The 12762-nt window shown below is 41.1% G+C and overlaps 2 protein-coding genes across 2 annotated transcripts in view; both read right to left on the bottom strand.

Annotated features, from left to right (window-relative positions):
- The window catches only part of ATF6 (activating transcription factor 6), a 245648-nt gene that overhangs the window by 76581 nt on the left and 156305 nt on the right, over nucleotides 1-12762 (bottom strand). The gene's annotated exons all lie outside the window — the stretch shown is intronic.
- On the bottom strand, nucleotides 7232-8579 carry LOC111525031 (proteasome activator complex subunit 3-like). Its single transcript, XM_023190332.1, has one exon. It carries the CDS (start codon nucleotides 8479-8481, stop codon nucleotides 7873-7875), a length of 609 nt encoding a protein of 202 aa, XP_023046100.1. The 5' UTR covers nucleotides 8482-8579; the 3' UTR covers nucleotides 7232-7872.

Here is a 12762-nt window from a genome sequence, read left to right as displayed (position 1 = left end):
AACCTGCACGTTATGCACATGTACCCTAGAACTTAAAGTATAATAAAAAATAAAAAATAAAAAATAAAATAAAAAACAAAGAAACTTATTTAGTGAGGATATACATAAAAATACAGAATACAGGATGGGCACAGTGGTTCACACCTGTAATCCCAGCACCTTGGGAGGCCGAGGCGGGAGGATCACCTGAGGTCAGGAGTTCAAGAACGGCCTGGCCAATGTGGTGAAGCCCTGTCTCTACCAAAAATACAAAAATTAGCCAGGCGTGGTGGTGTGTGCCTATAGTCCCAGCTTCTTGGGAAGCTGAAGCAGGAGAACTGCTTGATCCTGGGAGGCGGAGGTTGCAGTGAGCTGAGATTGCACCACTGCACTCCAGCCTGGGTGACAGAGTGAGACTCAGTCTCAAAAACAACAACAACAACAACAAAACAGAATATGATGAGTACTATACAACTGTATTATGGGAATTCAATGAAATCATGGGGATTTAGTTGAGTGTTCAAATATTGCTCCTTGAGAAAAAGCCTAACTGCTTATAGGTACTCTCAAGGCACCCAGAGGTACATTATTCTTTCATCCAGATAAAAACACTGGGTAAATGTCTCAATATTCATGTTAAATCTACCTCTATTCAATTTATAAAACATATGGAGCAGCCCTGAATTAGCAATACAGAATATTAGTACTCTAGTCTCTCACCAAAAGCCTGGACATGATATTTAGAAGGCATACGCAAAGCACATGCTAGCCATCCATTCCTGTAAGCATTCTAAGTTCCAAGACCAAGTTGCACTGTAAGAACGTTTGGCTCGCAATGTTTAGCCTCTCTCTGAATGGCTTTTACTGAATTGTACATTATGAACCAGATGACAAATCAATAAAAATTTACTAGGAGTCAAAAAAATCTACACTTAATGGAAACCCGCATCTCCAAAATATACCACAATAGCAGGTTTTGGCTCAACTCCAAGTATCATCTCAGTTACCTTAGAAATCTTAGTTCCAGAGCAGCGTTGTTTAATAGAAATATACTGTGAGATATATAAGCAAGCCACGCATGTAACTTTAAAATTTCGGGCACACAAAATAAAAAATTAAAAGGAAACATGTAAATTTAATTTTAATAATCTACTTTATTGAATGTATCCAAAATATTATCACTCAACATGTAAGCAACATAAATGTTATTGAAATATTTTACTTTTTCTTCACCCTAAGTCTTCAAAATCTAGTGTGCATTTTACACTTACAGCACATTTCAGTTAGGACTAGTTACATTTCAACACTAGTGGCTACTGTACTGACCAGTCCAGCTCTAAAAGATAAACTTCTTTTGGGAAATGACCCTTTCAGGCTTCCTCCCTAACATAAAACTACAGCTCTTCTCCCTTCCCCCTTTTATTCTGTAGGTTTTTTAGGAGCAGTAGCCATGACAAATCCACTTAGCAGTTCTTTGGTGCTGAAGGTTAGAAGGTGGGGGAGGAGTTGGCCAGTAGGATACTTTTATTTATTTTATTTTTTGAGACAGGGTCTCCCTCTGTTTCCCAGGCTGGAGTGCAATGGCGCCTTGGTTCACTGAAACCTCTGTTTCCCCAGGCTCAAGTGATCCACCCGCCCCCACCTCAGCCTGCGAGTAGCTGGGACTACAGGTACATGACACCACGCCCAGCTAATTTTTTGTATTTTAGTAGAGATGGGGTTTCACCGTGTTGCCCAGGCTGATCTTGAACTCCCGAGCCCAGGCAATCCACCCGCCTCAGCCTCCCAAAGTGCTAGGATTACAGGCATGAGCCGCCGTGCCTGGTTCTTTACATAATATTTAATTAGGTAAAAATATTATAGTCCATTCTGAGTTGGAAACACTTCAACTTCTCTTACATTTTGCAGAAAAAAACAACACACAGCTTGAAAGGGATGCTAATTTATTGAAATTTTACTGGTTTGCATATTTCTGAAAGAACTCTGTTCTAATGTAATTTTATTTACTGATTAGAACACAGTAAAGTGCAGTGAAAAGTGCACTAGCCTGAAATGGAAGATGATGTGACTTCTAGACCTCACTTTGTCACAAATGAGTTGTGTGCTGCATGTAACTCTCTGGGTCTAAATTTCTTCATCTATAAAATAAGGGGCTAAAAGTACACCTCTAAATCTCAAACATCTAAAGTGGAAACTATATATTTATTCAAGAAATTCTAAATACTTCACACTTTCAAAGCAATATTATTTTTCCAATATAATATTGCAAAACCTTGTAAAAATGAGATTAAATAATAAAGCTAAAAGAAATGGCCAAATTGTAAAAGGAATCTAATTTTACTGATAATAGGTTCAACTCCTGTTCATCTGCACCAGCTAGGTTTTCACCAATAAGTAAAAATAACACAACATTGTCTATCAAAGAGAATTCGTTAAATTCAGTTTACTAGTGAAATATTTTAAATTTCAGTAACTGGGATTACTAAACTTCACTAATAGAATTCTGCTACCGACTTGAAGACTCATCAAAATAAAGCAAGCAAAGAAAAACATATACAAATGTATAACCATCCAATATGGAGGCTGGGCACGGTGGTTCACGCCTGTAATTTCAGCACTTTGGAGGCTGAGGCGGGCAGATCACTTGAGGTCAGGAGTTCAAGACCAGCCTGGCCAACGTGATGAAATCTGTTTCTATCAAAATTACAAAAGTTAGCTGAGCGTGGTGGCACACACCTGTAGTCCCAGCCACGCGGCAGGCTGAGGTGGGAGAATCACTTGAAACTGGGAGGTAGAGGTTGCAGTGAGCCGAGATCACGCCACTGCACTCCAGCCTGGGTGACAGAATGAGACAAATACATTTATCTATCGATCAATTGATAGATGGATGTATTCGGCTTCCCATGGATAAGTTCAGTTCAAGGTGAGCAGATATTTCTATGTGTTAGCAGTACAGTTTTCTAATGCAGAGAACAGGGATGGTCCAGCACCTATTTCTGTAACTCACTGGGTCCTTTACTTTTTCTCAAAGATCAGTAATTTTTTAAAAATGCCTGATGTCAATGCACTACAGCATTTTCCAGAAATGTGTAAGTGCTGACAGGGGAAATAGAATTCCCTCCTACTCAAATCACGAAAGCTGAAACAGTTCATCTAATCAATATAAGACATGAACGCTTTCTTGTATATATTTTTAGAGGTAATTAAATGCTCTAAGGGCAGGGAAAAAGCACTGAGTAATAAAATGATCAGATATGTTGCTAAAGCTATTATGAAGCCCCAACCTAAAAGCAGAGTAAAATCCTATTCTAAATATGTAGACATTCTCACAGTCATACAGGCACATTTCCTTCCAGCTACTTGATCTCTATGTTCCATACTCTAATCACAATTCCTGCCTCAGACAAATATCATTTTCACAATTAGGAAACAGAGCCTTAAGAATATTTGGGGGAATGGATGTATCTGTTATCTGAATCAGGGGATATCTGTCAAATGAAATTATAATTTTAGATTGGATTTAAATGCAAATGTTTATCCTCTATGAAAGTATGCATATACTATATTGCAACAATGTAAAAACATATATGCATCCTTTAAAATAAGTAAAACACACACAAATAGTAACGATTTTGTTAGGCTAGTAAACTGTAGGTGATTTCTCCTTTTATACTTTTCAAATTTCTGAACATTGAGATGGTACTTTTGAAATTAAAAAGCTTTATTTATTTATTTATTTATTTATTTATTTATTTTTGAGACAGGTTCTCACTCTGTCAGCCAAGCTGGAGTGTAGTGGCATGATCTCAGTTCACTACAACTTCCGCCTCCTGGGTTCAAGCAATTCTCCCACCTCAGCCTCCAAAGCAGCTGGGACTACAGGCACACACCACCATGCCCAGCTAACTTTGGTAATTTTTGCTTGAGACAGGGTTTCACCACGTTGGCCAGGCTGTTCTTGAACTGACTTCAAGTGATCTGCCCACCTTGGCCTCCCAAAGTGCTGGGATTACAGGTATGAGCCACCGCATCTGGCCTGAAATTAAAAATCACTTAAATTGATCACACAGTTATCTATTAATGGTTGAGACCACTTGGTAAGAATTTGTGGCACATATACACCATGGAATACTATGCAGCCATAAAAAAGGATGAGTTTGCATCCTTTGTAGGGACATGGATGCAGCTGGAAACCATCATTCTTAGCAAACTATCACAAGAAGAGAAAACCAAATACCGCATGTTCTCACTCATAGGTGGGAAGTGAACAATGAGATCACTTGGACTCGAGAAGGGGAACATCACACATCGGGGCCTATCATGGGGAGGGGGGAGGGGGAGGGATTGCATTGGGGAGTTATACCTGATATAAATGATGAATTGATGGGTGCTGACGAGTTGATGGGTGCAGCACACCAACATGGCACAAGTATACATATGCAACAAACCTGCACGTTATGCACATGTACCCTAGAACTTAAAGTATAAAAAAAAAAAAAAGAATTCTATATAAATATGTAAACCTCATAAAGACTACAAAATAGGCCAGGCGCAGCGGCTCACGTCTGTAATCTCAGCACTTTGGGAGGCCAAGGTGGGTGGATCACAAGGTCAGGAGTTCAAGGTCAGCCTGGCCAAGATGGTGAAACCTCATCTCGGCTAAAAAAACACACATACACACACACACACAAATTAGCCGGGCATGGTGGTGCACGCCTGTAATCCCAGCTACTCGGGAGGCTGAGGTAGAGAACTGCTTAAACCCAGGTGGCAGAGGATGCAGTGAGCTGAGATCACGCCGCTGCACTCCAGCCTGGGTGACAGAGTGGAACTCTGTCTCAAAAAAAAAAAAAAAAAAGAAGAAGAAGAATTTATCAACGATTCAGTAGTTTTTTAAAACTCTGAGCCCAAACGTTTAAGAAGTTTGAAGTTTAAGAACTTTAGACTTAAGACTCTTCTCCATCATTTATGTGGTTTAAGAAAGACATTTCACTCGATTCTAAAAATTAGATCTACTAATTTCAATTTCCAATCAAATTTTAGTGGTCTTCATGTTTTAGTTTTAGAATTTAGAACTAAAATTTCTTAATTCCAAAATAAGTTTTTAAAACCATTTCTTAAAAAAAAAAACAAAAAAAAACACATACCTGCTCATTTCAGCTGCCATCTTAAAAGGAACAAAAAAGTGGCTTTAAGTCTCTAGTATTAATAAAGGCAAATTATTCATATTGGATACCATATTTTAACACCAGTTCCTAAGTTTATTATTATAAAAAGTTTTTCCAACCATTTGCAAGAAAGGGGAAAATCACAAAGGGATTAATTTTTGCAGAACAGAGCCAACTTAATTTGATATAGAGTTGGAAAAAGGTGAAAAAATGCAAATACCAGAAATCTTTAACTACAAAGGACGTATTTTCTTAGTAAAAGGCATGCCTGGGATTGGAGAAAATTTATTTCAATCTGGCATAAAGCTTGACAGTTTGGTTAAAAGAAACAAGCAAAAGATTATTATATTGTGTATGGAACAGATATGTTAAGTCTTAGATGATTAACATTAGTTGAAAAATTAAGCAACGTTTGTTCTTCCCTTACATTGTCCATTATACACTTGAGTGCAATTAAAGCCTGTCAAATGGTATGAACTGATTTAGGGTTCCTGGCACTTGTCTGAATCAGATAGAAAACCTCACAGGGAAAATAAAAAGAACTCTTTTTACTTGAAGGGGGAGGAAGTAAGATGTCTTTCTATTAGGCAATACCTTTTGCTGTTGTTGCTTTTTAAGCACAGATTTGAAAGACTCAGGCTTTTCAGAAGGTCAACAAAAGAATAGTTTCACTTGTTATCATTTTTCCAGGAGTTTACTTTGAAAATAAAGTTTCCATGGCAGGGCGTGGTGGCTCACACCTGTAATCCCAGCACTTTGGGAGGCTGAGGCTGGTGGATCACCTGAGGTCAGGAGTTTGAGACCAGACTGACCAACATGGAGAAACCCCATCTCCACTAAAAATACAAAATTAGCTGGGTGTGCTACCACATGCCTGTAATCCTAGTTACTCAGGAGGCTGAGGCAGGAGAATCCCTTGAACCTGGGAGGCGGAGGTTGCAGTGAGCCGAGATCACACCATTGCACTCCAGCCTGGGCAACAAGAGTGAAACTCTGTCAAGAAAAAGAAGAGAAGAGAAGAGGGAAGGAAAGAAAGAAGGAAAGAAGGAAAGAAAGAAAAGAAGGAAAGAAGGAAGGAAAGAAAGAAAGAAGAAAGAAAAAACAAGGAAAGAAGGAAGGAAAGAAAGAAGAAAGGAAGGAAGAAAGAAGGAAGAAAGGAAGGAAGGAAAGAAGGAAAGAAAGAAAGAGAAAAAAAGAAAGAAAGAAAGAAAGAAAGAAAGAAAGAAAGAAAGAAAGAAAGAAAGAAAGAGAAGATAAAGTTTCCACTAAACCAGTGTATGATTTTTCTAATCTACATAGGTTAGAATAGACTCACAGTGCAGTAATTTATCTTACCTGCAAATGAAATCTGGAAATGCTGAACTTTAAAAATACCAACCATATAGCTCACTGTTGAGAAGACAATGGCTTCCTCTCAACGAGGTAGGAAAACAACGCAAAGCAACATGGCGAAACCCCACCTCTACTAAAAATACAAAAATTAGCCGGCTGTGGTGGCACGCACCTGTAGTCCCAGATACTACGGGAGGCTGAGGCAGGAGAATCGCTTGAACCTGGGAGGCAGAGGTTGCAGTGAGCTGAGATCGCGCCACTGCACTCCACACTCCAGCCTGGGTGACAGAGTAAGACTCCGTCTTAAAAAAAAAAAAAAAAGAATGACCTATATAACCTGCGAGGGAAATGCTAATGAGGGACTTTAAGAAATATCTAAGAGACAAAAAGAAAGGGAAACGAAAATCAACTGGGGGAAAAGTGTTATGGGATACAAAGCTTGATGGATTTAGCAGAGACTTAAAGAGACAAGTGCATGCACAGAAGAAATTCTAAATTGTGTAAAAAGAAATGAAGATGCTGAGATGGCAGAAGGTTATGGAAGGAAGTCATTTTCCACAGATTCCTCTTTTCATTCTAAGGGAAGTAGATGTCCATTTGTTCAGAAGAATTAAAATCTATTACTCTTTGCTCATTTTTCTTACACATCAGAGTTGAAAAATATCAAGTGTATGAGTCCACCTGAAGTAGGAAATTATCATCCAAATTGTCCACATCCAAAAATTAAAGTTCAGATTAGCACACTTAGGCCATCACAAAATTTTATAACCAAGTTTTATTTCAATCTGTTAAACTGGAGGCATATAATGACTTAAATATATCCCTTTAAACTCCGTTCCTTGCAAAAAAAGAAAAATGATGGTGTAAAAGGAGCACTTCTGTAAGTTTGAACAAAGTTTAAAGGATAGCAGAACTTTAGGAAAAGCTTCATTTAACTTTAAGATTTAGTTTTTAAGTAGCCCCTAAAACCATTCAATGTCGCTAAGGCCATAATAAAGAAACCGTGGCCAACATTCATCTACAAAGCTGCTTTTAAAAATGGCAGTCCTTTCTCCTTGATGGTTTGTCCCCAATCTCTTCACAAAAGGAAAATCAAATAAAAATTATACCAAAAGATGATTCAGTATGAGGATGAGCTGTATGAAATTCTAACTAAATGGTAACACACATTTCCAGTCATTTTATCGCCTTAGAGTCATTAATAACCAGCCTTCTAGGTGCGTAAACAGCTCCGCCAACTCCTGAAGGCAAGCGGGGTGGAGAAAGGCTATCAGTGTTGGTGATCCGAAGGGTCTTGATCTTCTCGATGTTTTTAAGGATTACATCATGCAAGGTGGCATATTCGCTCCGTAGGTGCAGCAGGATCTGGCGCACACTAAGGTACTCGTTTTCGTCAACCTCTGCTACAGTGCTGCGATAATCTTCCACTTGGGAGTACTTCACTATCTTGGATACCAACTCGGCCCGGGTGTTGTAGTAGGTAGAGAAGTCGTGTAGATAGGAGGCCGCTGTGCTCTCCACAGTCCACAGCTGGTCCACAGTGTCTTCCTGGATATCCAGACACCCTGCAGTGGTTGCCATTCTCCACCTTCGGGATAAGCAGGTGCACCCACATCCGCACTGTGTTGCATTTTTCTTTCAGCAGCTCAATCTCAGGTTTTACCTGATCAATCAGATCCATCACATGCTGGTTGCTCCGCAGGCGCTGTCCCCCGCTGCCAAGCAGTGCTGGGACCTCGATGGAGAACTGAGTCTGCAGAGGTGGCAGATTTTGGTTGGGCCCATCTCCCACGGTGCCTGGGGTGGCCAGGGGCTCCGGGGTTGGCACCGAATGGATTCTGGACAGGTCTTGCAGCCGGAGCTCCTGAACTTGGCTATTCAGCTCCAAGACCTCCTGAGGAAAGAAGGTGGACACAAGATCCTCGGCCTCCTGGGCGATAGGGGCCCGAAACAAATCTACTTTCCCCTGCATGTCCAGCTCTAGCTTCAGAGGAAAAGCCATGGCTTCTAGAGGACTCGAGCTTTGGGGTGGACACGACCTGGGTTATGCATCCCCCTTGGATGGCTGTGCTCGGGCCTCGCCGCTGCCATAAACCAGACCATTCCAGAAATTATGTCATAGGGTCCCAGAAGCCCGCGTGGCTGGAAAGGAAGTGGTGCAGCAGGAAGTCACGCCCCTGCCCAAGTCCTCCTGACGCCTTCGTCAGGCTGACCTGCGTCCCCGGCCCTATCAAAGCTCTGTGTGATGAGGTTCGGGGCCCAGCCCGTTAGAGGATTGAAGACCACGTTGTTAGGCGAGACCCAGCCAGATCTAGTTTCCGAGGTCTCCCTTCTACCTACCTGATAGCCTGGCCGGCGGGGCGCCTGACTATGAAAGACAGTTCCAAAGAATGTCGCTTAAGCATTGTGAAGACCTGTTAATGGCAAGGTGGCATACTTACATGGGAGTTCAACAAATCGACAATCCCTGGGTCAAAAATATACAATCTCTTGAAAAGAACCTCACCAAATGAGCTCTCCAGAGCAAGGTTCACTTCTGGGAACCCTAATCACAGCTTTACAGGTAACCTGGACCTGATCCTTGCTTTCTCTGTAGAAAATCAGAAGTGGTTCATTTCACTGTGGTATTTAAATCAGGTTATCAAACTTCCGAGATCTTCTATGATTTTTCATATGATTTTTAATTTATATTACAAATGTTAAGTTATATGACTCTTCCTAAACTCATCTTTTTTGGACAATTAATAAAATCTGAATCTGGGCTGTAGGTTAAAGATCAAGGTCAAATTACCTGAATCTGACAACTGCATTGTGGTTACAGAGGTGAATACCCTTGTTTCTAGGAAATACTACATTTTTAAGGTATAAAGTGATATAATGTAGTATTTAACCTATTCTCAGAGAGTTCACAAAAATAAATTGTATGTGTGTAAAGAAACAGAATGAAGGAAAATGTTAAAAACTGATATATCTGCATAAAGGGTATATGGGAGTTCAGTATTCATGTGACTTTTCTGTAAGTTTGAAATTATTTCAAAATAAAAAGTGAAAAAATTACCTTTTCCCTAAAGGCTTTCAGAATTATAAAGACAAACTCTGTGTTCTTCTAGAATTTCATTTGACTTACTTATATTCATATTCCTTCCCCTGAAATGTTTTCTTTTTGTGTTTTGTAACACCATAAAATCCATGCTTTTGACTGTTATACTAAAATTATTGATGTTTAAATCAAAAAGATTCTCAAGATGCTATAGTACAATTAGTTCCATATGTAACTGTCACCTCAGACTGTAAACTCCACGACAGGGGCCAAGTCTTTATTTGTTGCCATTGTATCCGGCACAATGCCTGGCATGGAGCAGGTGCTCAATACATGTCTGAAGAAATGATCTTTAATTAGTAAGATTTTTGGATAACCATAACTTCCCATTATTTAGAACTCATAAGAGAGTATCAACAAGATAAACATGTTGTTATAGCTTGGGTTCCCCAGCAAGCTGACTCTGAGAGTGTGCTCACAGGAAGTTTATTAGGGATTGTTCTTGTGATAAACACCTGTTGAAGGGAAGCTACAGCAGAGGGGGAAGTTAACTTCAGTTCAATCTCAAAGCCTCAGTGGACCCCATGGAAAACTGGGAAAGGTCCTTCAGGGTTGTCTTGAGTTGGGGACAAGGTAATTCCAGAAGAAGTCTGTCTGGCAGCAGGACTTCCAGCTGTTGGGAAATAACCCTTTAGTCCTGAAGTGGAACTTGGGGAATGCATTATAGCTTCAACTATACACATGTGCCACATTAGGATACCTATACTAACAAGGCAGCTATCTCTGTTCAAGAAAAGTATGTTCGGCCCCAATTAGGAGTTGAAATAAAGATGGTGTCTGTGTTCAGATTGCTTCAAGGCTTGTAGGAATGTGATAAAGGATGCAGTGGAGAGAATTATGTATGGGTGGGACATGAGGGACGGAATAAGGATGTATATATATGTGGTTGTATATGTGGTGGAGGTATTGGGGAACTACTGGCAAGCTGGATCTCAAGGTATAAGGGAAAGTGTCAGGAAATGAGGCAGGAGAAGTATGGACCAGCTCGTGGAAGGTGGCCCCTGTTTGCCATGCTTAAGGAACTTGGATTTAATAGAAGCCAACCAAGGAATTTAGACGGGGAAAAATACATGATGGATGATATGAAGGATGGAGGTGGATTTGAAGGAGAGACTAAAGGAAGAGAGACTGCTGCCATAATCCAAATGAGGAAGTATGCCTCATTTAAAGCAGTGTTGATGAGGTTGAAGAGACACATCAAGAGAGCTTTATAAAGTACAGTACTTGGTGACAGTTTTGGATGTAGAGAAATGAGAAAAGGTAGAATTCAACACTATGTAACTTTTTTTTTACCTGGGAAAAGAATTTTTATTTATATTTACATTAAACCTCCCCCAAGAGGTAAATTAGGTATACATTTTTCCACACTCATTAGGGGAATTTAGATAAGGCTATCAAACAGAAAAGGAAAATCAAATCTTGACCACAATTTTCCCATATTCTGATCATCTTCATAACTTTAGCTATAAAACATTACTATGTAATTGTTATGGAAATTCCCTTTTATACCGAAAACATCCTCAATGGTATATACGGCTTAACAAATGGTTACTCTGATATTGAAAATAATGGACAGAGCAAGATGGCCGAATAGGAACACCTCCAGTCTTCAACTCCCAGCGCGAGTGACACAGAAGACCGGTGATTTCTGCATTTTCAACTGAGGTACTGGGGTCATCTCACTAGGGAGTGCCGGACAATCGGTGCTGGTCAGCTGCTGCAGCCTGACCAGCGAGAGGTGAGGCAGGGCGAGGCATCACCTCACCTGGGAAGCGCAAGGGGGAAGGGAATCCCTTTTCCTAGCCAGGGGAACTGAGACACACAACACCTGGAAAATCGGGTAACTCCCACCCCAATACTGCGCTGTAAGCACACCGGCACACCAGGAAAATATATCCCACCCCTGGCCGGGAGGGTCCCAGGCCCATGGAGCCTCCCTCATTGCTAACACAGCAGTCTGCGATCTAACCGCAAGGCAGCAGCGAGGCTGGGGGAGGGACGCTCGCCATTGCTGAGGCTTAAGTAGGTAAAAAAAGCTGCTGGGAAGCTCGAACTGGGTGGAGCTCACAGCAGCTCAAGGAAACCTGCCTGTCTCTGTAGACTCCACCTCTGGGGACAGGGCACAGCTAAAAAACAACAACAAAAAAAGCAGCAGCAACCTGTGCAGACGCAAACCACTCTGTCTGACAGCTCTGAAGAGAGCAGTGGATCTCCCAACATGGAGGTTGAGATCTGAGAAGGGACAGACTGCCTGCTGAAGTGGGTCCCTGACCCCTGAGTAGCCTAACTGGGAGACATCCCCCACTAGGGGCAGTCTGACACCCCACACCTCACAGGGTGGAGTACAACCCTGAGAGGAAGCTTCCAAAGTAAGAATCAGACAGGTACACTTGCTGTTCAGCAATATTCTATCTTCTGCAACCTCTGCTGCTGATACCCAGGCAAACAGGGTCTGGAGTGGACCTCAAGCAATCTCCAAAAGACCTACAGCTGAGGGTCCTGACTGTTAGAAGGAAAACTATCAAACAGGAAGAACACCTATACCAAAACCCCATCAGTACGCCACCATCATCAAAGACCAGAGGCAGATAAAACCACAATGATGGGGAAAAAGCAGGGCAGAAAAGCTGGAAATTCAAAAACTAAGAGCGCATCTCCCCCTGCAAAGGAGTGCAGCCCATCGCCAGCAACAGCTCAAAGCTGGTCAGAGAATGACTTTGACGAGATGAGAAAAGAAGGCTTCAGTCCATCAAAATTCTCAGAGCCAAAGGAAGAATTACGTACCCAGCGCAAAGAAACTAAAAATCTTGAAAAAAGAGTGGAAGAATTGACAGCTAGACTAATTAATGCAGAGAAGGTCATAAACAAAATGACAGAGATAAAAACCATGACACGAGAAATACGTGACAAATGCACAAGCTTCAGTAACCGACTTGATCAACTGGAAGAAGGAGTATCAGCGATTGAGGATCAAATGAATGAAATGAAGTGAGAAGAGAAACCAAAAGAAAAAAGAAGAAAAACAACTGAACAAAGCCTGCAAGAAGTATGGGATTATGTAAAAAGACCAAATCTACATCTGATTGGGGTGCGTGAAAGTGAGAGGGAAAATGGGAACAAGTTGGAAAACACTCTTCAGGATATCATCCAGGAGAACTTCCCCAACCTAGCAGGGCAGGCCAA

This window comes from Piliocolobus tephrosceles, chromosome 1, assembly GCF_002776525.5.
Source record: "Piliocolobus tephrosceles isolate RC106 chromosome 1, ASM277652v3, whole genome shotgun sequence".
NCBI classification, from domain to species: Eukaryota; Metazoa; Chordata; class Mammalia; order Primates; family Cercopithecidae; genus Piliocolobus; species Piliocolobus tephrosceles.
The sequence above is the reverse complement of the archived record's forward strand: the minus strand, read 5'-3'. Positions and strand labels throughout refer to the sequence as shown.

Coding starts and splice junctions, on each gene's coding strand:
- LOC111525031 (XM_023190332.1), bottom strand. CDS start 8,481: ATGGCTTTTCCTCTGAAGCTAGAGCTGGACATGCAGGGGAAAGTAGAT.